General features: G+C 36.7%; 2 protein-coding genes across 4 annotated transcripts; both read right to left on the minus strand.

The window, feature by feature from the left end:
- Positions 1–360: 360 nt before the first annotated feature.
- creb3l3a (cAMP responsive element binding protein 3-like 3a) lies at positions 361–18,420 on the minus strand. 3 transcript variants are annotated; one of them, XM_058401786.1, is made up of 10 exons: positions 18,235–18,420; positions 17,827–17,940; positions 17,495–17,735; positions 17,219–17,352; positions 16,909–17,019; positions 16,683–16,789; positions 15,890–15,958; positions 15,708–15,792; positions 14,768–14,864; positions 361–3,804 (listed from the first exon to the last, which is right to left on the minus strand). In XM_058401786.1, the coding sequence occupies exons 1-10, from the start codon at positions 18,253–18,255 to the stop codon at positions 3,659–3,661; spliced, it is 1,125 nt and encodes a 374-aa protein (XP_058257769.1). In that variant the 5' UTR covers positions 18,256–18,420; the 3' UTR covers positions 361–3,658. The 3 variants fall into 3 exon arrangements, with proteins under 3 accessions (XP_058257769.1, XP_058257768.1, XP_058257770.1); XM_058401785.1 differs by lacking the exon at positions 361–3,804 and adding an exon at positions 11,002–12,427; XM_058401787.1 differs by lacking the exon at positions 361–3,804 and adding an exon at positions 12,401–12,538.
- rxfp3.2b (relaxin family peptide receptor 3.2b) lies at positions 5,742–9,710 on the minus strand. The gene has a single exon (XM_058401788.1). The coding sequence runs from the start codon at positions 8,469–8,471 to the stop codon at positions 7,302–7,304; it is 1,170 nt and encodes a 389-aa protein (XP_058257771.1). The 5' UTR covers positions 8,472–9,710; the 3' UTR covers positions 5,742–7,301.
- Positions 18,421–24,308: the final 5,888 nt, after the last annotated feature.

Genomic DNA, 24,308 nt, shown 5'->3' on the forward strand with positions numbered 1-24,308 from the left:
GACTGTGATATCTAAAAGGTTAAAAGATCATCACGCTCTCTCCCCACCATCAACACCTCATAGAACAACCACTGTACCTGCAAAGCCACCTTTACTGAGGATAACCCCTCTCTCACCCATCTCAGAGCCTCTTCACCTCCTGCAATGTGGCAAAAGGTGCAAGAGGATTCACGGCACGTCCAGCAGACTCCACAACTTTCGCGAGACAGTCAAATTACTCAACACCATGCTGCGTCCCAACACTCACCTGGGCTTGTTAAAATATTAAGGCAATGTGACTCAATACCACTGCACATTGTACTTTACAGAGATACATTAGACAATTTTTATTATGGAACTCATTTTTCAACATTGCTGGTATATTTATTGCTTCTATAGAAGCTATACAAATAAATGACAATAAAGACCTGAACTATTTTTTTATGAAAATCCATACAGTTAGAAGAAACAATGTACCTTTTTTTTTTATTTTTAATTTCCTGAATTTCTCCATTAATCCTCCTTGTGGTCCAGCGGCAGGATCCTGCACTCTCATTGCCGCAGCCCGGGTTCAATTCCCAGCCACTGAAGAGTTAACTCTTAGTGCCGGTCCCAAGCCCAGATTAAGTTGAAAAATGTGTACCAAATGATCCGCTGCAGTGACCCCAAACAGGGAGCAGCCGAAAGAAGAACAACAACCTGAATTTCTCCTTTAAGGGGAATATTCTAGGGGTGGAGTGAGAAGTGAATATAGAAACCGTGCAAATCGGTATCCTTACCACAGACATATCAACTGACATTTTAACAATATTTAGCAATACCTATGCATACATGCTTTACATATTCTAAACACTTGATCACAGGATTTGATTAGTTGAGTAGCATTTAATATAACATAAGGCAGAATAAGAAAATGAAGAAAACAGTTCAGTTTCATGTCAACACCAGAATTGGTGTACAATGTCTCTCTCTCTCTGTCTCTCTCTCTCTCTCTCTCTCTCTGTCTCTCTTTCTCACACGCACACACACACACACACACACACAAATAAGTATATTAGCAAAGTTTGTGCTCCGTCTTCTTTTGTTCTTGTCATTAGGACAATATTCAACCTTGTTTACACATGTTTTTGATATTTGGCCAGCCTAGTTCATGCTATTTATTCACTGCCTGACCCTTGCCTGTTTTTCAACTATGTTTCTGGATTACTTCCATGTCTTGTTTGCCTCAACCGTAAAGAACATTGTGTACCTGGACTTGCATCCTCCACTGATTCCTGGCACACAGTAATACCATGGTTTAAACCTTCATTTTTCATGACAGCATTAACCATAAATGAATTTATCCAACAATAGTGTACAAATGTATATTATACACTTATTATGTGGAGACATCAATTATTGAACTGTTTGGTGTTTATTATCCCAAGAATTATTCATGCACAGGGACAATTAAGCGCAATGTAATCTTACTACTTATGGGCATGTTTTTTGGAATTGACAGGAAACCATGTATCCCAGAGTAAACCCAGACAAATAGAGGGAGAGCATGTAAAGTGAAGCCCAAGCAGTAACCCAAAGCTAAAGATTAATTCAGAGAACTTGGCTTTTATAGCATATTATGCTACAAAATCAGCCCATGTTTTTTTTTAAAGTTATTTTTAATGACATTGTTTTGCAATTTTAACATTCCATTCAGTATATATCATTACCTGTCTGTACCATAAAGAGCTGTAATTTCATAACAAAATTGTTAGGTGACATCCAGTATATAGCATAACTATTATATTCTATACTGTCCTAAAGGGATTCTCCTTTTGTGTAGTATATTGATAAGAATACTTTCATGCTGTGGACAAAAGGGAGAATACGCTCCTTACTTGTTGGATGAAACAGACTCTAAATTGGACAAAATTGTGCTGGGCACACAAATCTCTGCTCCAGGGTTTCTGACTTCCTAACAAGATGGGATAAACCAAGTAAACAATGTCACAGTGCTGTACCTGTAAGTGCACTTGAGACATTTTCTATCACCTACACTTGTGTATGTGACACAAAACATAACCTACTGTACATTTTGTAATAACATCTCACAGTTGAATTGGGAACGTCTAATGATCCTTAATGAGGAGGTAAAGAGGAAAGGGTAGTCTGGATTGACCTTCACATCCTGTTGCCACCACAAACAGAAAGCAGAAAACATGGACAAAAAAAATAATGAATTAATAACAATTTATAATCTAACACCATGATGTTTTTTGAAATATACTATAATTTTTTCAATAATATTTTTATTTATCAAATCTTGGGTAAAAAAATTGTCTTGTATTCACTGTGTAGACAAAAATATGTGTAGGGATATATAAATAATGTATTTTTCCAGGCTCTCTACAGTATGTGAATTCATTTGGAGGAAATCCAGGGCTCCAGAGATAGAGATAGGGGAATACTATTGCTATGAGGTGCTTGAGAAAGTTATTGTTTGAATGTTATATGTGACATATATGCACCCAAACAACATGGATATGTGTTTTTTTAGACTATGTTCTAACCTTGTCTTGACCTGCAAAGATGTTAAGTATGTTTACAAGGGGTAAATATATTCAGTCTGCATGTCTAAAACCTTGTTTCATTTAGTACTTAGCAAATTGAACCTGATCAATTAGTTGCCATCTGATACTGGCTGTCGAAATGTCTGCGATGCTTCTGTTCAGCCACATCATCATCATCATCAAAAAAAAAAGAAGAAGAACACTTGCACACTCTGTTCAAACTGACAACTGACTTCAGTTTAAAAGACCTCATAAAAGAGATTGATAACAAGAAATTGTATCAACAGAACTGACTGAATTCATTTCTCCACATATATTAGTGTGAAAAGATTAAAGAGCAGCCAAGTGAAGAGATAAAATGAGGCTCAAGTTTAAATACGACTAGTGACTTTTTACCAAGGGTTGAGACAGAGACTGATGTGGATCAGCATCTGGATCAGCATTAACTTATAATTCATTAAAATTCAACAGTAAGGGCTTTTTTCTCTAAGTAGAGGTAGGCGAGGAATCTGTCATTAGAAATGGAATGAAATCTTTTAAAGTGATTTTCTACTTTTTCAATTTGGTGGTAATCAAAATTTTAATATTAAATATTGATTTAAATATATAAATATTAACTTGAAAAGGGTTTCTGTATGTGAAGGGTTTCTGTAAGCCACTGCACAATTCTGATCATGCGTTTCAACTGGGAACACAGTATGTTTTATAAAAGCCAAAAACATTGTACACTTCAATATTTCTAAATAATTTTCCACTGTTATTCATTCATGTATTATATTTCAGCATGCTTGTTTATAGGACTCAAGGTAAGTGTTGTGATTGATGGATTCTTCTTTGCCATGCTTGACTGACACATGGTAATTCTGAACTTACTTTGTAGACAGAATAAAGCGTCAGAGACAGTCGTGAAAACAGGGCAGAATGGAGATGGATCAGCCTTTCCCCTTCTCTGCCAACCTTAATTATTTTAGGCATTGTGTGCTTTTTTTTATCAGACCACAACAGACACGTGCACCCGGCTTCGAGAGGCTTCGATGCATTAAATAGAACAAAGACGTAAAAACCTTGGTGCTCTGAAGCCTGTTCTTAGACATCCTGGTTGATCTTCCACTCAGCCAGATGAACTGGAGTCATGTGGAGGAGATGATCGCGTGCCTTTGCTTTTTTAAAGATTGTTGCACTTTTATTTCAGCTCCACCAGGGCTGCAGTATGAGATTCCGGGAACTCTCCAGGGAGACAATTTTCCAAGAAACATCTGTGCCACATTCTGAAGTGCTGTGAAATGAAACAAATGCACTGGAGAATAGCAGACAGCAAGTTCTGGAGACCTCTTAATGAGCCCATTTCCAGGGGTCTAGGAGACTGCAAAGAGAATATTTATTTATGGATTTCAGAATGTATGCTTTAGAAAGCTAAAGAATGAAAATCCTTTTGTTCCACATTAAAAAGGCTGGTTTATAGAGTATTGGTTGAGTGATGGCACATAGAATTTTACAGAGTCAGCAAAACTTGAATCAGCTATTGCTTCAAAAATGTGTGATGTAGTGCTGAAAGATTTCACTGTGAATCTTAAAATGATTGGTTCTGATATTTGCCCTGAATTAAACTATTTAAAATTAATGATTGAAAATTTTGGTTTCAAAAAAAACAAACAAACTAGGTATTCAAAATTTGGGTTAAAAATAAAAGCTTCAGAAATTGAGATATGAACAGATCATAACACAAATAAATTCAGGTATTAAACATTTCAGGCAATAAAAAAATCAAATACAAAAAATCAGGTTCCAGACATTTAAGCTGTATTTAGAATAATTCATTTATTAAACATTTCATGTTGAAAAAATCCAGGAATTACAGATTTAAGTATTAAAATTCATTTTAAAATTTTCATGTCACAGAAATGTAGGTAGTAAAACAATTCAGATTAAAGTTATTCAGGTATTTTAAAAAAAAATTCAGGTAGTAAAAAACTCTTGAAATTTCAGAATGTCTAGGTAGAAATTTTCTGGTAGCATATATCCAGGTAAAAAAAATTACGCTGTCAAAATTAAAGGTTACAATAATTCAGGTATCTGAAAATTTAGATAGAAAAAATAATTCAGGTATTTAAAAAAAATATAGGTTTAAAATATTCAAGTTGTTCAAAATGTAGATTAAAGGATTATGAGGTAAAATTGGTCTTTTTTTCCCAGGTTTGGTCTCTGATAGTTAAGTGGGTGGGTTCAACATTTGAATAATTTTTTATTATAAATTTGATTTCGCTTTGTTTTATTTTGTTTTGTTTTATCCATTTATTATCACTGTGTTTCCAAAGTACTGTGCTTATTGTAGCCATTCATGTCTTTTAAGTTTTTTTGCTGAAGCACAGCATGATTTTTGCTAACACAAGAGTTATCTTGCTGCACTGGAAGCTTGCAGGCTTTGGCAAGGCTTCTTTTTTTCCTCCCAGCATGCTACAGTTTGATTGGGGCGTGTGGAGGGATAGTGAAAGAGCAATTGGGAAGTGTCTACAAAATGACTCACACAAGGCCCATCCGAACAATTATGGCCTGGAATAAAATGGAGGTCATGGAGAGGGGTTTATGTGTCACATTTCTTGCTGATCCAAGCACTCTAATGGGTTTCCCAATTTTCAATAGTTTGTGCTTCATATGAAATCAAATTCAATTGAAGTAAAAGATAGGGTTAGCTTTAAATGTAGAAATGGAAGGTCCTCACAAGAATAATAAGTAAAAATGTGTGTGTGTGTGTGTGTGTGTGTGTGTGATGAAACCAGTGCTAATTGGGAACGAACATCAACCAACCACCCACCCCCAACACACACATTCCTATGCCGCACACTTTTAATGAGGTACGATTACCAGACACCCTCCTCCACCACCACCACCACCACCCCCTCTGACATATCTACTGAAACGTCACTTGCAGAACATTTTATTTACTATTTACCTATATAAATTCAAAATATTCATCATTTGTACGCCATATCTATTCATTTCACATTAATGACGTTAATATAATATTGGGATGAGTAAAACATCGACTTAGACTAGACACTCAGATCCAAATTTAAGTGCTTACATAATGCAGAACCAGCTTTGAATTCGAGACTCAGCATGTGCTAGCCTCTCTCCTCTCTGTAGGTGGCACCACCTCATGAAATCTTCTCTCTGAACTGAAAGTTTTGCCCTTACCTTACACAGAAGTTGTAAAAAAAAATAATAAAAAAAAAAAAAAACCTTTATGTGCCAATCAGTGATGCTTGTCATTTCTTGCCCCTTTTACCCTAGGCTACACCAGCACAGAATTGAACTATAGTATATGAAGCACAGCTAAGAACACTATCAAAGCCCAGGTATAGGCAGTTTTCAGTTTTCATATATAGTATCCACAATTGCTATCTGAACCACACAAAAGAAAGTTGCTGTTTTTAAAATATAGATCTCACTTCTGGTGATATTTTAACAATCTGAAGTGTCTGACAATGACACTTCTGTGTGTCAGAGCCACAAAGACAGGATTCATTACCAGCTTTTGAACTGAAATGTCACACAGAGTCACTTTAGATTCCAATTAAGTTCAGATTTAAACTTTAAATCCTGTTGTATCTTTACCTCTATCTGGTTCCGTTTTACACATCTTTGCCTAATTCTCAGAAGAAGGTTCCAGCTGGCTACAGTTCTTTTACATACTGTGGAACACGCACTCCTGTATTGGGCTGATTGACCTTGTGAAAACGAGACAAACTTTGACATGAAATTGTTCAGAGATATTTGTCACTGGCCAGAGTTTTGGAAATACAATTTGTGCATCTGGATCTGATGTCACATTCATTTACCAAAGCCTTTCATCAGAGTAAAGTGTCTGATAAAGTGATTGAGTAAAGTGTCAGAGTAAAGTGTTTTGTAATTCCAATAGACATTTTCTACTCCATCATTCAATATACACAGAAAGGAAATAAGCTACACTTTGTACTTGCACACATGCAGTCCTTAGGGTGGAACACAAGTTATTAGGTTGGAATAAATATAACACTCATAAACCTTTCTGTAAGACACCTATTGGTGTGTGTGTGTGGATGTGTGACGAATAACACTACATGCAAGAGACAAGAAATATTATTAGTGTTAAGTGTTAAGAAACTGAACTCATACCTGTTAAGAGCAGCTATCATGTTTATTAGTTTTGCTGATTTTTATACCATTTTCATAAATATACACTTTTTATCCACATTTGTTTTACACACATATAATGAACAACTTATATCATGATTTCACTAAAGGTAAGGGGATTTTAAAGTAATCACCTACGATGTGTGCATCAAACAGTCGATTTTTTTTTCCCTTTCATATCGCTCATGAACTAGTCAGGCATTGTAGAACAGCTGCTTGCACTTCTGCACACATCAAAGGTTGAAGTACACAAATGTATAATTTATTGTTCTCCTTATGGATGTCCTTGATGCACCACCAAAATGAAGGTGAAGGGAAATTGCCCTGCTCTGCAGACCAAATGAAGACCAAATGTGCATGTCAAAAACAAGATCAGAGATGGAACAGTCAAGGGAAATGGATCAAACAAAGAGCACAAAAAGAGCAAAAGAATCTGGGGCATGCTCCACAAGGGATTCCGCATGTCTGATCCCGTCTATCACGCAAAAACTAAGATTTAAGTAACAGCTTCAAAAGGCTTGTATGTCAGTGCATTGTGTATTGCAATTTCAGTCAGGTTGAGGTCTTTTTTTTTTTTTCTGACAATCATCTGCAATAACACTAAACAGTGGGAGCCTCTGCAACTTTGGCCTTGCGGGGGAGCATCTGTGCCAGGCTGCGGTACGATGGTGTTGCTCTAATCACTAGCTCCTTGAGGCCAGCACGGAACTCTCTTCGGATGAGGCAGTAGAGCACTGGGTTGAGGCAGCTGTTGGTGTGTGCCAGGCACACAGACAGTGGGAACGCGTAGGCCTGGGCATTGTAGAAGGCATTGCTGAAGGGTACCATATCAAACTTAATGAGCACGGCCCACAGCGTGAGTGCCTGATTGGGCAGCCAGCAAAGAAAGAAGGAGAGCACCACAATCACAACTGATTTCGTGACTTTAGACCGCCGCTTGTTGCGACCCTGCTCAGTCTCAGAGCTTACGCTGCCGAGGATTCTACGGCTCATCACAAAGCGCAGGAGCAACAGGTAGCACAGAGAGATTACCACCAGTGGGATGACAAATCCTAACAGCACCTTCTGCATCTGGTACAGGCCCAAAACCTGCTGAGGATTCCAGCTGCCTGACTCTGGGAATCGGACAAGGCAGAGCTCCTCATCTGGTGCCACTTGGGCAATAGTGGAGTAGACAGTGTGTGGCAGTGTGGCTAGGAACGATACAGCCCAGATTCCTAAACTGACCCACTTGGCCCTGATCGCAGCTGACCGATGTCCATGCATTTTTAGGGACGATGTGATGGAGTAGTACCGAGCCACACTCATGCTGGTGAGGAAGAACACGCTGGCATACATATTCATGGTGGTCACAGAACTCACGATTTTGCACATAATTTGACCAAATGGCCAGCGGAAGTCCAGTGCTGTGTCCACGGCCCAGAAGGGCAGTGTAAGCACAAACTGCAAGTCAGTAAAAGCCAGGCCCATAACGAAACAGTCAATGGAGCTTTGCTTCTGCCGGTGGCGCGAGTGGAGCAGGTAGAGTGCCAGCGCGTTACCCACCAGCCCCAGCGCGCACACCACCGAGTACACGAGCGCAATCATAACGCGCAACGCCAGACTCGAGGGGTCCCCTTGTAACGTCGAGTCATACTCTCTCGTCAGCAGATGCAGCCAACAGCGCACGGAAAGATTTGCATCCAAAGCGCCAGTGCAGTTATCCAGCGCAGCTCGGCATTCCAGCTCGCTCTCACACGCGCCGCCCGATGCCGTATCGTTCCTTTCCATGGCACTCACGCAGTCGGCATGGCGAAGCAACAAAACGCGCGCTCAGCTCGTAACTGAGCTATGTGAAGTTCATCTGGAGCGCAATTAACTTCGTCCATTCGCCAGAATTATCTCCCTCGCGCGCGCGTGCGTGCGTGCGTGCGTGCGTGTGTGTGTGTGTGTGTACAGTCCGAGCGCATGCCTTCTTTACTGTGCGCTCCACAGCGCGCGCTCATTCTTTTATACCACGGAGCGCGTGACGCACATTTACTGCCGCACTATCAGTTTATTTACACATTTTCATTATTCCATGTATGCTTGTATATTAAGTATAAATTTATGACTAATTCTGCCATTTTAAAGTAAAGTTTAATGTTTAAATTAGGTAGAAAGCAGAGAGATATTGCTGAATTCCCGTAGAATTAATGAAAATATAAAATATAAATGAAAAAAATGACGTAAAGCGAAGAACAACAACAATAAAAACAAGAACAAGCAAGCATCCACCTACCGACATGTTTTTGGGAGTTGGACAACATGCGAAAGTCAATACAGATAATAATCCGTTTTCTCTGTGTGTGTGTGTGTGTGTGTGTGTTTGTTGTTGGTGTTGTATTATTTTCTCTAGTCCCCACTAATGCCTCATTACAGCCTTGTTTGTTCATGGCTCTTCATGTCCTATAGGCTATATGAATGGTGCCATTATAAATAAGTTTTTCATTTTCAGTTGTTAGTCATCTGGGCAGCACTAAACTGACCTTGTTTTCAGCTTTAATCATAAGAAAAAGGTTCGTTTAATTATACAATTGATTACATAAGTGGGACATCAACTGTAGCAATGAAGAGCAATGAAACATGAGTGCACCACATAGAAATTTCAACACAAAGCAAATACTTTTGAAAAAAATAAAAGTAGAAAACTGAATATATGAATACAGCGGACTGCTGTAAATTCAAATTTATTGTTTATTAAGTACAACTACCATGTATCTACAATCATGGGCCATTTTATCAGTTGCTTCTCCTCTATAGGCATACTTTTCGAAAGTAGAACTCACCACAATCTGCAAATCTAACACTGTTTACCATTTTTGAATTTTACATCCTCCATCAAAGAGACACCACATGACCATCACTGACCAGATGACCATTCTGTACATTTTTTTTAAAATTCTGTATACTTTCATTATCTTCCCTTTCCAACCTGTATAGTAAATTCTACTTTTATTGACATTTTATTATTATTATTATTATTATTATTATTATTATTATTATTATTATTATTATTATTATTATTATTATTATTATTTTGATGTGGAAAGGTAATAAAGGATTTCATTATGTGTTGTAACCATAAACACACAATACATCTATACTGTTTTGTGCATGTGACAAATATTTTATTTATTTTATTTTAATTTATTCATGTGTGTGTACATGTGAGTGACAAATTATGCTATAAGTTACCCATAAAAGTGATCTAACTCCATATATTTAAAATTGTACTTTTACAGTGTTTTCAGGACCTGTAACTTATTGGGTCATCTTAGTCCATCCATCTGCAGATGAATAGAGTGAAAATGCCTTTTTGCCACTCTCTTGTCCTGTCTCAATGTGAGCTGAGGACGAAGACTACGTCCCTGAGGGACACAGTCGATCGAAGATGCAACTAGCAATGGTACAGATGAAAGATGTCCTCATTCTTTCTTCATGATTAAAGAAGCCCAGAGTGAAATAGAAGTCAACAAGTAATAATAGTTATGCATCTTCAGTGAGGATGAAAAGAAGTGTTATTGACTAGCTGACCTCTCAGCATCACTATCACACAGAATGGTCAGTTTGGTCAGGGGAGTCGAAAGTATGATGAACATGATGAAATTCCTAAACCAGAAAACCTCACCTTTTTTGTTTTGTTTTTTTGTTTTTTTTTGTTTTTTTTACATTTTAAACCATGTTTTAAAACTTATGTAGTGAATTGGCCAAACATGTCTGGAGTCCGAAGTTTACTTTTGTATTGGAGCTTCACAAAATTTCATCAACACAATTTTATTTGACAAAGTGAAATAAAGTTGCACTGGACATTTTTTTTTTCATTATTAGGACATCTTTTTTCCTAAGTGAAAATGCTCCACAGATAGACATTTTGTTGAAGAGTGTACATGTTGTTCTAGTCTTGTTCACTTTAATGACATGCTACACTATAGTGTAAATTTCAGTCATAAATATGGATAAACATCTCAGTCCATCTGCCTCCTCCAGTCACTCCAGAGGGACATCCAGTGGCACTGACCTAGTGGAACACAATGGCACTAGGGCGTTTTTGTAAGTTTTGGCTAAAAAGGCAAAAATGATATCTCCTTTGCAAGCTCCTGTCTGCGCATTATGTAAGGCAATGCTGCATGCATTATTTACCCAAAACTGTGGTTTATTTTCCTTACATATCATTTGAGGCTAGATGAGACAGAGGAAAAAGATATGCTCCATTTCAAACACACCTCCTGACTTTTTTAAAAGCTGTGTCTAGAAATAAAAGTCCACCATTCCCACTAACTCCAGGAATATTTCTTTATTTTTTAATATGTTACACATATGTTACTGACATAATAACTAAGACCTAAATTATACATCTAGAATGAAAAATGTGGGGTGATCAAGGCTTGGGGTCAAAGAATAATGCTTATTTGGGGTCATTTGACCAAAAGGCTTGGGATCATCATAATTATCTATGGTGATTTTTACAACTTCTTCCTATCTGTGTTCCCATCTCATTCGATTTCAAAATGAAAGAAATAACCTTGTGCAATTTTATGATCGCAACTAGGGCAAGTTCCAGACAGAGTTTAGTAACTGATTAATCCTTTGGTTACAGTACAGTGTGTTACAGTCAGAATCATTACTCAGGAACTGATGATTAAGAAATTATATGATCATTAGCCCGTATAAGAAATTGAAAAGAGTTTATTGAACATACCATAAAATGAGCTGCATAAAGTGCTTGAAATACAGGTATGATTATAGCTTTTACAGTGCATTAAGATCAGTGGAAGCTTTGCTGTCTAAGCAAATGTCTAAACTATGACATGGAGTTATTTGTTCATCACATGGCCAGAGATGCATATTATAGCTTCAGTTCTATGTACAAAGCAAATATATATGGGTTGTTGTTTTGTTTTTTTTCATTTGTTTGTTTTTGTTTTGTTTTTTACAAATCAATCATTAACAAAAACTAACATGCAGAATATAAAAGATCTCACTAATCACTAAGAATGGATTATTTTCTGGACATAATCCTTTGTTTTAAGCATCAACAACCTATAGAGCCATGTATAAGTTCCAGCAATTCTGGTTCCAGCAATGATTTGTAACTTACAGAATCTTATTTTTATTAATGGTAAAGGGAAAACTTGGCCAGCTGTATATTTTGCTGCCTGCAAATCTATCTCTGCCCTTTTACATCTTATCCCTGTGCGTATGGAGTCCAGCTTATAAGTTGATCTCAGCAAGCTTACACAGGATGCTAAATCTTAGACATTTCTTCTGTCACTTATTACTTTTGGAGGTACAGGACCAAAGGCTACATTGCTTTGCTGGAAGCAGTCATACTTTGTAAAACCCGTGTGGAAGGAGATTGGAAAAATCCTTCCACAAATCCCTCCCTGCCCTTCACATGTCATCTGCGTGTGGCTGGAGCCTTGCGCCACGCCGTGAGCTCAAGGTCACTGACGCTGTATGCCCAGTAATGGGGTCACCATGATAATGGTCATCATGTTGGTCTATGCTAGTGTTGTGAGATCCTAGGTTGTAATCAGCCAGTCGTTGTCCTCGATGAAGTTTCTCCATTAGAGGTGTTATATCTTCCATGCCTTCATCATCAGGAAAACCATGAACAGTCTTGGATTCATCTGCCACTGAGTAAGGGCGCTCAAGAGCATGCATCACCCCAGAGGACTGCAGACTGTGCAGTGATCGTGACTGAACTTGAGAGGATTAAGGAAAAAAGGTCTCAGAGATGTACTTGAGGTGCAATTTGATCATGTGAATTTTTTTTTGACCTTGTCCTTTTGTTTCTCTTAGCAATTCTGTAAAATCTTGAAAGTCCAGAGAAAATACACAGATTATCTATTGCTGGCAGTTATGATGTATCCACACGGCCATGTGCCTAGTAGTTAGCCAGAAACACATGGTTTAAATTTGCCACATAACATGAGAGACTGCTACAGACATATAGGTATTGCTGTGGCATTCATATAATCATTTAACAGCTGTTTACCCCAACAATGCCTACACAGGCCAAATGAAATGAGCCATTGTGCAAGGCTATTCTTCATTGTTAGCAGATTTACATTAATAGTTTTCACTAGGATACAAACTCATCCTACAATCCCACTAGCTAGCAATATGTCTCTCACACCTAATTTGCATAAAATAAAGAAAATCTCAGCTTAAATGTCACTTGTGTAAAGTGAACATAGTTTAAATTTCCTCACTCATGTATCTACATACCCTTGGCTATTAGTTTTATCACTGTTATTGAATCATTCATAGTAGTTATTGAATAATAACAGCTTTCTTTCTTTTTTTTCATTCTTTCTTTCTTCTTTATTTAAATGCACTTTTCAATCTGTTTGATTTTCAAATATTTTTAGGAATATAGCTTTTTTGCAAAAAATACTTATTTGTATGCATTTTAAATTACCATGCCATGGGGTATTGTAATTTTGTAATTCCCTTATTTTAAAAAAAAATCCCATATTTAAAGCATTATTTATTTCACCTTAATGGATTCCCTTAAAATATGTAAATCAATAATTACAAATTAATTAAGACTTGAAATAAAGCAATACCAAAAAATGAAGATAAATAAGACTAGTTATAAGCAAATAGTATTAAATAAACAGTGGCCTATAAAATTTGCAATGGCTACTATAACTGAAAAATGTATCACATAACAAGAGGTTATCTTCCGCCATTTGGTCACTATTTTGTCATCTTCAGCTCCGTCAGCTTTGCCTTTTACGGAGTCACTAAATGTAAATCAATCGGGCCATGACTTGCACTTAACTGGTATTTATCGACACACTCACTTTCACACCCTCAGTGCTCTACAGTGCTTTACAGAATTGTAGAATCCAGAACTGTGTCATGACTAGCCATACGTGTCTCAATCATCCATCTTAATTGATGGTGAAAGCCATACAGTCAGTGACCTCTATATCTTATATATTTTTTTATGTTGGTCAGTGGCTCTGAAAGCAGTGAAATCTGTCCAAAGCGATCATATCAGTCGGCCAGTTTCTTCAATCAGTGTGTTCAGTCTGTTTTTTCTCATGACTAACAAACTAGCTGAATGAAACCAAGCAAACAATTCTTATTGCATGTGTGAGAGTTTCCTAATTTTTCAGTAACTTCACTATTATACACTTATGCACACACAGTTATGTTCTTTCCACATTTCCTACTCAGCTCAAATGATTTATTAACAATCTCACATCACAGAAGAAGTGCTAAACCGTGTTCTTTAGCATATCTGAAAAGGTCTCTGTTTGGCTACGGTTACTAAACTACTGTACGAAAAAATTCCTTAGGACTGTCATTGTATTTAAGATCCCAAAATCAGAGATGAAAACTTGCATTTAACATTAACACCATTAATGCTCAAGATGTGACCTCAATTTGATTAAATATTAATTCTGGAAAGCTTTATTATTAATCGAACATTCCTTTAAAAGCATAGATGACAGTTAAGCTTTGCTTTTCGCAAATAAAAATCTGGAAAAGTGCTGTTTATTTGGATCTATATATCAAAAGACTACAAACTGTACCCAATATCAGCATAATTCATGCATATGGTGCACAACATGTTATTAATGTTGATGACATTTAAGTGAGCACAAATGCACTTGGGCTATTATTTGAGATCCCACCACTGTGCTAATTTAAAGTGTGCAGGTCAAAAAATGGACCCAACTTCTCACCATGACTGCCTATTATCCTGCCACAGAGGCAACAAAAATTGATCGTGTGCAAAGCTCGAGACAGCTGCCTGATGAGGAGAAATTACAGTGTACATCCACACCATTGATTCTACACGTGGAGAAAATTATGGAGCTGTTTTGCACTGTATCATAGCTATTGTGAGCTCTTTGATGCCTTTGAGTAATGGTCCAGCTTGGATCTAAGGGATTCTTGATGGTAATATTATATTGCAGAATTTGTCTTAAATGTAGTTTGCACTGCAGGCATGCACAGATGTAGGTTACCTTCATCTTTCCCTAGAGGGTTCTGAGCCCAGGGAGTGAATTGATTGGTGGACTCACCTCTAAGTGCACTGAAGTCTCCAGGCTGGCTGACCTTGGTCTCTGTGAAGGGCTTCAGGCTGGGCAGAAGAATCAGTGTGAATGACAGCAGCAGCACCTGTGGGACACCAAATAGATGGGCAACTTGTGTAAGATGTCAAATCACCACAGACAGTATGGCAACTCATTGGATTTAGCACACTGCTGATAGACTTAGAGGTCAGAAATGCTTGTGGCTGAAGCTCTTTTCTCCGTCATTATTTCTGTCTAGCTTGTTTGCTTGATTGCTGACACTGTGATTAAACAGGTAACTCTGATTTTCTTGCTTGTCTTGTTGTTTTCCTCATGGATTTAAAGTCTAATAGAAATGTACAACATATTTAATTTTTTTATTAAATTGACCCAATAGGCAAAATATTTAATTTCATCAAACTACATTTTACTTTGGAAATATATTGCATTTAATATATTTAGATGAAATCATAAATATATAATATATTATTGGAATATATGGTTTTTAGGGGTCGGTGGTTGCTTGGTCAGCTAGCAGTTCCATCTTTCTGAAGAGTTTGTATTGTTGTATCTGAAATGGTGATTGTAGTAGACCATTAATTAATTTTTAGTATAAAGCTTTAACAATGTACCTTAACTAGTTTTAAGATATAAAGGTACAAAATATGTATTAGGATACCAAGCTAAGTACAATTTAGTGCTTTCATTTGCTGTCTTCAAAAAAAAAAAAATCAAAGATCTGTTTATGGTGTTAGTTGGACAATGCTTGTATGTGTGTACGTATACACTGATCAGCCAAAATTTTATGACCACCTGCGTAATATTGTGTTGCTCCCCCTTTTAATCAGGGTTATTTACTTCACCTGGCAGTGCATAATGTTATCGCTGATCAGTGTATATATGTATAGATACATTCAAGGGTGTGTAGAGTGTGTGTTATGTTCCTTACCAGCACACAGGTCCCGGTTTGAGCCGGTTTGTTAGATCCATTCATGATCATAGCCTGTAACCGACGCAGCTGCTCCATCAGAGAGCTGTGACCAGTAGAAACAGAGAAATGGTGGTTCAATTATAATGCGTAGCACAAAGGGACTTTGAACTGAAACTGGAACTGGATATGTGCTATCTTACATGTTACATTTCTCCAGCTGGAAGACTTTCCTTTGCAGCTCCTGGTTCTCCACACTGCAAGCTGCCATCCTAGCAAAGCACATTTCCCAAATGAGCTGACAAATCCAGAAACCCAGATTTGACCCATTCCGGATCACAAACATAGGGCTAACCACAGCAATGGTTATATGATGTGACACAGGATAGCTGGGGTAGATTCTGACTTTTGCCATGTTAAAGTACCAATGCTGTGTATAAATTGGACAGAGTGGATGGTGATGAAAATGAGAACCCTGTTGCAAAAATGAATACTGTGGCTTCTGAATTGAAAAGAAGTGGTGGTCCAGAGACTTTAATCTGGCCCACATACAACCAGTGATGTCAAATCCTGTTTCTCAGGATTAATATGGAACAGAGCTTACAGTTGGGTAATTTTGGCCTGAAACTGAAAATATCTAATTACTGTTAGATATGGTTGTTTGAATTTGTGACATTTTTGGTCCAAACTCCTAATGTTATGAAACCATTAAATACACAATATGTTTGTCAGTCTCACGTCTGTGCCTAACCTAAACTATATTTGGTCTACAATCATTTCCTATTTGTAATTTTTTTTTATTAAGTCCATAAAATCTAGAAGTATTTTGTCTTTCAAAAAACCTTTGCTTTCTTTAATAATCATATAAAATAGATGTGTTTTGTAGGTGTGGTCATATATTAAATATATAAGACACATTGGAGTAATTTGCTCACTCTCGTCCTTATGTAGAATTTGGTGGAATAATAATAACTAGATGCATGGTCCTCTCAATACCTGCTTTCTAGTCCATCTATGTATTCTTTCTTCTTCTTCCTGCTCTCCTGTGCCGACTGCTTGTTACGGATCTTCCGGCGGATTTTCTTCAGAATCCTCTCCTCATACTGATCATGGAAATTTAAAAAATAAAAAATAAAAATAACAGGCAGTATGATACCAGCATGATATTGTATATATGAAATCCAGTGGTTGCACTTTATGGTAGAGAATGTGAACAGCATACCTTGGTAAGAGGAAGTTGACTGGGCAAAGTCACTCCCTCTTTGACGAGTAACTTCTTCTCGTCTTCGTTGAGAACCAGCTCCTGACAAGCTTGCTGTAAATTTAGTGGAGGCTAAAGAGAAGGCACAAATGTACAAATGTGTTATCCATCATGCCAGGACAAAAATCCTTTAGATCTAAAATCTTTCTTATTATCTAAAATTGTATCTAGCTGTATAAGCCAGAGCTAAATCCCTGCACTATATATGATTTTTGTTTCTGCCCTATTTATCCTCTGGTGCTTTATGTAGCTTGACACTATGGGGACTCACAGGCTCTGGAGCACCAGAGAGCAGCAGATCCTTGATGGTGACAGGGAAAGAGGTGGCCAGTTGATCTGGAGGTACTTTGCATACATTCTGCATTCCTGCACCCTTTTCCAGTAAAATACCAGACCCCCAGCCATCTGAGGAAACAAGATCGTAGTATGTCAAACTGGTTACATTTATGTTTCGGTTTCTGTAGAATGCAACATGACTGGAGGTTTAGAGACAAATGTTATTGATTTGTGAAGCTATTTTTACACATACAGTATATAAGCAGCTCACCAGGATTGATGGTCATAGCTGTGTTTGGAGCAGGAGCGTAATGTGTGTGTAGAGGCACATAGCAAGAATCCAGAGGGGGACTCCCAGGAGGTGGAGGACTGTCATTCTGGTCAGAGTGCGGGTCCTCACTTATTCCACTGTCGCTTGGAGAGGACGGCCATAACGGAGAGCCAGACGCAGAGTCGGTCCCACTCAGCAGGGCGTTGAAGAAGTCTTCATTACCCTGACCTGGCATCATCATCTACCAAACAAAGACAAAATACATAATATTGGATATATTAAAGTCCAGGGAGATGTGCTGAACGTGTAAATCTGTCAGAAGCATCACTCACATTAGGGTCTTGCATCAGCCAAGGCTGGTCATTATGATGTATCATGTTCTCGTGGCACAAGATGCCATCGTTCTTATCGAAAAGCAGATCCAGCAGTTCTATCCCATCACCAGCCTGTATTGTGAAACATGAATATTTCTGTAATTTAATGCTATTTTATGTCAGTTTGATTTAGTGGGTAAAAAAAATAAGAGCAATGCAAAGCAAAGAACTATGAAAAGACTTCCAGCGTTCTGCCTGACACACAACACGCTTTATTCTTATTCAGAGATTTTGCTGTAAAGTTAACTTGTGTATTTTCTGAACTTTGGTCTTTGGAGTACGTGACACATCTGGGCTAACTAGATAACAAAAGCAACACAGTGTTTCTGAAAATATGCCACTGCATTCAAAAAAAGAACTACTTACTTGTTCGGAGTTGAAATCCATCACTTTGTCCTGTCAAGGATACCTCCAAGAATCCAATTACAACTGTACGAAAAAGTAAAAAATAATAATAAAAATAAATAAACAAACAAACAGAGATTCGTAAGCTACTCCCTTGTGTTTTAGTCCTGCCTTTGTCTCTGTCTGATTTCAGTGTGGGGACAAAGTTTAAACTCCAACACTAAAATCCAATCATCAGAAAATCCTATTGGCTGCTGCTAGGTGACGTATGTCTTAGAGACAGTATTATGAAATGCTAAATAATATTACCAGAAAACAATAAATACATTAAAAAAAAATCTAATAACAAATAATAGCACATGATATAGATTAGTTTATTAACTTATGACGTAATGGTACTAAATATGTGAAAAGAGCAAAATATTAGATTTTGGTTTCACTACTAAAACAGCAGTTTGTATGTCTCTGACTCAGATCTTTAGTTTGGGTTTTGACTGGATGATCACACTGCTCTTCTGACCTGCTCAGATCAAAGGTCATATATTCCTTTTTCGTTAGGTTGGATAGCATGACCTTTAACACAGTTTACCTCACCTGTTATATATTCACCTATTTCCTAACATTATCACATTTGTTATGAAATTCTGTTGTCATTCACTAAGGTTTTATTATGATACACTACCGTTTTATTGTACTTTGTAGAAACGTAGGTCATCAAACATATTGAAGTGCTTGATGATTATGATTAGTGTATCTTACACTACCATGGTGTTATATGGTAACTGTGTTTATTGTGACTATGACACACTTTTATAATATCTTAAAACTGGCATTATTATACTCTTAACACTGATATTATCATGGTTTTATTGTGGCACGTTGTTAACGATGTCACTACTAACATACATCTGGCTATATCTTTGAAAGATATGGTTTGATATTGGGTAGATATTTGATATAAAAGAAGGGCTTTTCCCAACTTGTCCTGGTTGCCAAACATGTAACTGCAGTAAGGCATTGTTCATTCATTTTGTGAGGTTCCTATATTCCAAAAATATATTCTATTTTTATTATTATTATTATTATAACAAATACGACAAAACGACAAAAAATAATTTTTATGACATTAATAGCATGTTAGTGTGGTACATGCAACATCAATTCTTTAATCAGCCAGTTGTGTCTATGTTTAAAAGTTTTATTTTATTCAGTTGTGCATACAAGAATGCCATAATGACCCTGGTGGTAGTAAAACTATGACCATTTACTGCTATAACCTATGCACATTGCCAACAAAATAACTATGGTGGTTTATCTATCTATCTGTTTGTCTATCTATCTATCTATCTATCTATCTATCTATCTATCTATCTATCTATCTATCTATCTATCTATCTATCTATCTATCTATCTATCTATCTATCTATCTATCTATCTATCTATCTACACAGGTTAACTGGGAGTAGCGTACACCTTGAGCCAGATGCCAGTTCATCACAAAACACCATGCATACACTGATTATATCCAAGGGAAATTTAGACTAGGCAACCCAACTACCAGAACCCTGGGATCCTACACAGACACAGGGAAAATCACAGAGAAACTACATGCATAGTAAGAGGAGATCAGGGTTCCAGCAGATTCCAGCATTCCAGGAGTCTAGTCACACATGGAGCACTGCTGCAGTTGACACTGCTACCTGATTTAACTCTGATTTTCATGCTACTTCTGTATTTTAGGAGGCCTAGAGCACTGCTTCTGGTTCAGTCAGTACTCAATCAGACTTGCTTCAGCGGCTCAAAAAAAACATTCCTCCATACAGATTTGTGGTGTTCAGAAGACTGATTTCATCCCAGTTTTCATGAAAGATTAATGTAACCCTGAACATGCAGGTTCAGGTATGAACATTCATGAGTAAAAAAAATGCTAAAACAGCTTTTTAAGACCCCTGATTAAATATTTCAGGGAACGCTGGGCTTTATGCTAACTTGATCAACTTTTCATGAGTCTATTCATGGTTAATGCAGTAAATGAATTCTTTCGTCTCATTCAGTGGACGACTTCATGGTGGGAATTAAAATCATCAGTTCATCTTTCTCTATACAGTAAACTGAATTTCAGTCAGGAGTTGTTTTTATTATCTCCATAGTTTAGTTAGAATAACTAGATTAAAGGGAAATAAAGGGAGATGTTTAGTTAAGTCTACTGTCTCTCAGCTTGTTAATGAATAAAGTTAATGATGTGTCAAATATACAGCCATATTTCATACAATGTATGTTTGGAGACATAAACAGTTTACTTTTGAATTCTATCATGTCTTACTACACTTGCAGAACAGGACACTAGTGTACTTTTAGTATGCATGCATTTGAAAGTATACTTGAAGAGAAGTACACTATTACATTTTGTTGATATGTACCTGTACTATGCATTAAGAAAATATCGTATCTATCTATCTATCTATCTATCTATCTATCTATCTATCTATCTATCTATCTATCTATCTATCTATCTATCTATCTATCTAAATATTCTACATTTTAGCTGTTACTTTCAAGTGTAGATATTGTAATTTACAATATCATCAGCTAAAGTAATAGCTGGAATAAAGGTATTTGGGATACTCAGGTCTACTTATTTATTCCTATTTTTATGTTTCATCCCAGGAACATTTGCTAATATGTCATTTTTCAGTCATAAAAAGTCAAGCTATTTAATTATTTAAAAACTGTGATTTTAATTGAAAAGCATTTCAAAGACATTTTAGTTAAACCTGATTCTACAGCTCTTTGGCCAACATTGTAAATATTGTTTAAATCAATAAACTAACCAAAGAGAAAGGGTTTTCTACGCATGTCTTCTCTGTTGTTAGAAAATTCATTTCAAATCACACTGATGCCAAGTGTGCTGTTTCTCTCTCTGTTTCCTCTCTGTTTTTATTCTTTTCGTGCTCTTTATGGTTCTTGTAAGTAAGACACATTTGTGATAAACATTATAGCTAAATGGAACACAAGCAAAAATCCCTGTTAAATCCCCTGAGATATATCAAAGAGAAACCTTTAAGTAAAGAAAATTACCTCTGGGAAATTAAATTCTAGCATCAGCGTGTCTATTTGCTCGAACACTTGGCTTCTCAAGACTATTAAAAATTAAAATTAAAAATAAATAAATTCAAATAAAATGAATATTTCTAATAAATAATAATAATAATAATAATAGGCATATTATTCAAATGTGTACAATAGTAGTCTAGCTACTTTTTATATTCCTGAACTTTTCACATTTTTATTCATTCATTTATTCGGACAAATTTGCTCCAAGCTGACATTATTTCAAGGTCTATATGTTTTTCAGTTTCTAAATTCGAGTGACTAGCCGAATCGGATAATAGCTATAAGAACACGATTATAATTAATGGTTGGTTTGATTTCCACCATTGTAACAAATTTTTAAAAAATCATGGAAACCCTGACTATGCTTCACGTTCTCCATTTTGGGAACCACTTCAAAAATTTGGCACTGATTATAGGCTGCTGCCTTTTTTTATGTTCAAGCACATCGGATCTGAAATACAATTACTTCTGCTTCAATCAGTCCTCAATCAAAGCTCTTTGGGGGAATTATAAAAGCATTCTTCTATAAGGACTTGTGGTTATCAAAAGCTGGGTTTCATTATAACCTTCATGAAAAATTCATGCAGCCCTGAACATGCATATTTAGCTATCAACATTAATGCATTCCCGTGTTAAACGAGCTTGTAATAAGTTATTTTTCATGCTATGTAGTATTCAGGCATACTTAAGGATTTTTCACTTGCTATCTGATAGTGTTCCATCTGCAACCCATTTAGAAAGCTAAGAACATTTAACTATCCCAAAACACTTGAAGAAAGCTTTTGAAGCTTTTTGAAGAGTGTATTGCGAAATTATCAGTGAATTTAGTAGCTTCCTGGCAGATGCCTTTTCTATCAGAGTTCATTCTTCTGTCTCAGCTAATTATAGCTTATTGCTAGCTAATGATACCTTATTACAAAGCATTTGCAGTCTTGACAAATTTACTTCCACCTCCAAGTTGTATCATCAGGAGGAGTTTTCGACAGTATTCAAACTAGAAAATCGCACTGTATGTGACTTACTGAGCGAGTACACTATAAGGCTAAAAAAAAGAAAAAAACAATACAATGTACCGTTCATATTCATTGACCTCCCACTGATGACATACAGGCTGTCATGACGTAAATCCCAGCTTTGAATGACCTGCACCACTTTTTAAAACATAACAATTGCCTGCATTAATATTATGGAACCCTTCACAATACATTTCCTATGTGAGCTTTCACATACCACAAACAAAGGTAGTCCTTTATTTAGACCAGAAATGGATTATCACTAATGAATAACCATGAGAAGATAACATTTATTCTTATACATTGAATAAAACAAAAATTACACGATGAACTGGTAGATTAACCAGGAAATCATAAACTAATGAAAGCAATTATTTTGAAATAACTAATGCTTGATGCATAATTACTAACAAATGAACAAAGTTTTTCTAAATAGTTATATAACGTTATTTTAATGCATGAACCAATTAGAAAATGAATGTAATAGTAACCGAATTCCAATTTACACAGATCAAATATTTGAAGTAAAATACAGGCATACACTTTATTAGGAACATCTTTACACTGGACATTTGAAAATTGGAATAACTTCAGTCAATGTTCTGTCCAGTGTCCTGTCCAGATTTAGTCAGTGTGTGCCCACTGTAGCTTCAGATTGCTGTTCTTGGCTGACTGGAGAACCTGATGTGGATTTCTGCTATTGCAGCCCTTCCCCTTCATGGTGTGATGTGTTAGAAGTAGAAGTAGTATCTTTTATTTGTCATATATACATTACAGCTTATTAGGAAGCCAGGGTCAGAGCACAGGGTCAGCCATGATACAGCCCCTGCAGAGTAGACAGGGTTAAGGTCCTTGCTTAAGGGCCCTGTGGTGGCAGTTTTGTGGTGAACCCCTGACCTTCTGAGTCTTTAACCACTGACCCACCTGTGCAGTCTGTGATGCTTTTCTGCTCACCGTGGTTGTAAAGATTGCTGTATTTGAGTTAGAATAGCTCACAGAAGTTCTCCTCTGACCTTCTCTTATCAGCAAGGTCTGCATCAGGTCTGAAGCTTAGGTTTCTTTTCCCACACCAATCTGTGTAAACTTTAGAGAACAGCAAATACTGAAATACTCAAACCAGCACCTCTGTCATCTCCAACCATAAAAAGGAGACACATGAACACAGATACCATAATGAAAATGGCAATCGTCTGTTTTAAATACTTTTTAACACTAGTCTGTATAGTACTCATGTAGCTGTAATAAATTAAAACAACATTGTTTCATTAGGACTCCATAATTGTCTACACTCTTTCTCTTTCCTAGCTTTCAATACACTTAAACCAAGACTGCTGAATACCTGCTTGTGTGATGAATATATATCCACTGACTTATGTAGAAGAGACATTAAAGATTAAAACCATGAGCTTTTATGTGAATGTAAAATCTAGGCCATACAAGACATGCTCTTACTTTGTCAAATCCATTTGTTCTCTCAAGCGTCGTCTCAAGTGCTGCTACACTGCGAGCTTCCTGGAGTTTGAATGTTGACCTGAAGACAATTTCAAGGCCATCTCTCTGTTTGTTTTATACCACTTTTTTTTTTACAAGGTGCTGTCATCTGCTTTGGATGTTGAATGATGAAACAAATCAATAGCAAAATAAATCAACAGTAAAGAGTTTCTATACAAAAATGGCTTAGGCTGTTAGAAAAAGATTCAGTCAAACAGTATTTTAAAAGTTTGGAAGGCATTTTTGTTCCTGACTTCACACACCACTCAGTGATAGTGCTTCAAAGTAAGACCAATACTTTAGTGTAAAAATAAATTTTTTCAAGACAAAATTTTTCATACTACAACAGCGTATTGCCTACAAGAGAACTTTCCTGCTCATTTGAACCCTACAAAAAGCAGGCTGTCACACTGAATGTAACCCCTGTACTGACTGAGAAATGCTTAAAAGAATTGCCCACAAAACTCCAGGTTAACA

This window comes from Hemibagrus wyckioides, linkage group LG10, assembly GCF_019097595.1.
Source record: "Hemibagrus wyckioides isolate EC202008001 linkage group LG10, SWU_Hwy_1.0, whole genome shotgun sequence".
Lineage (NCBI taxonomy): Eukaryota > Metazoa > Chordata > Actinopteri > Siluriformes > Bagridae > Hemibagrus > Hemibagrus wyckioides.

Bases quoted from the DNA above. Each gene is read 5' to 3' on its own strand.
- rxfp3.2b (XM_058401788.1), bottom strand. From the start codon at position 8,471: ATGGAAAGGAACGATACGGCATCGGGCGGCGCGTGTGAGAGCGAGCTG.
- creb3l3a (XM_058401785.1), bottom strand. From the start codon at position 18,255: ATGGATTTCAACTCCGAACAA. The intron at 17,020-17,218 runs GTGAGTCCCCAT...CCTTCTCTTTAG, and splicing joins TCTCTGGTGCTCCAGAGCCT to CCTCCACTAAATTTACAGCA. The intron at 12,428-14,767 runs GTGAGTCCACCA...AATCCTCTCAAG, and splicing joins AGACTTCAGTGCACTTAGAG to TTCAGTCACGATCACTGCAC.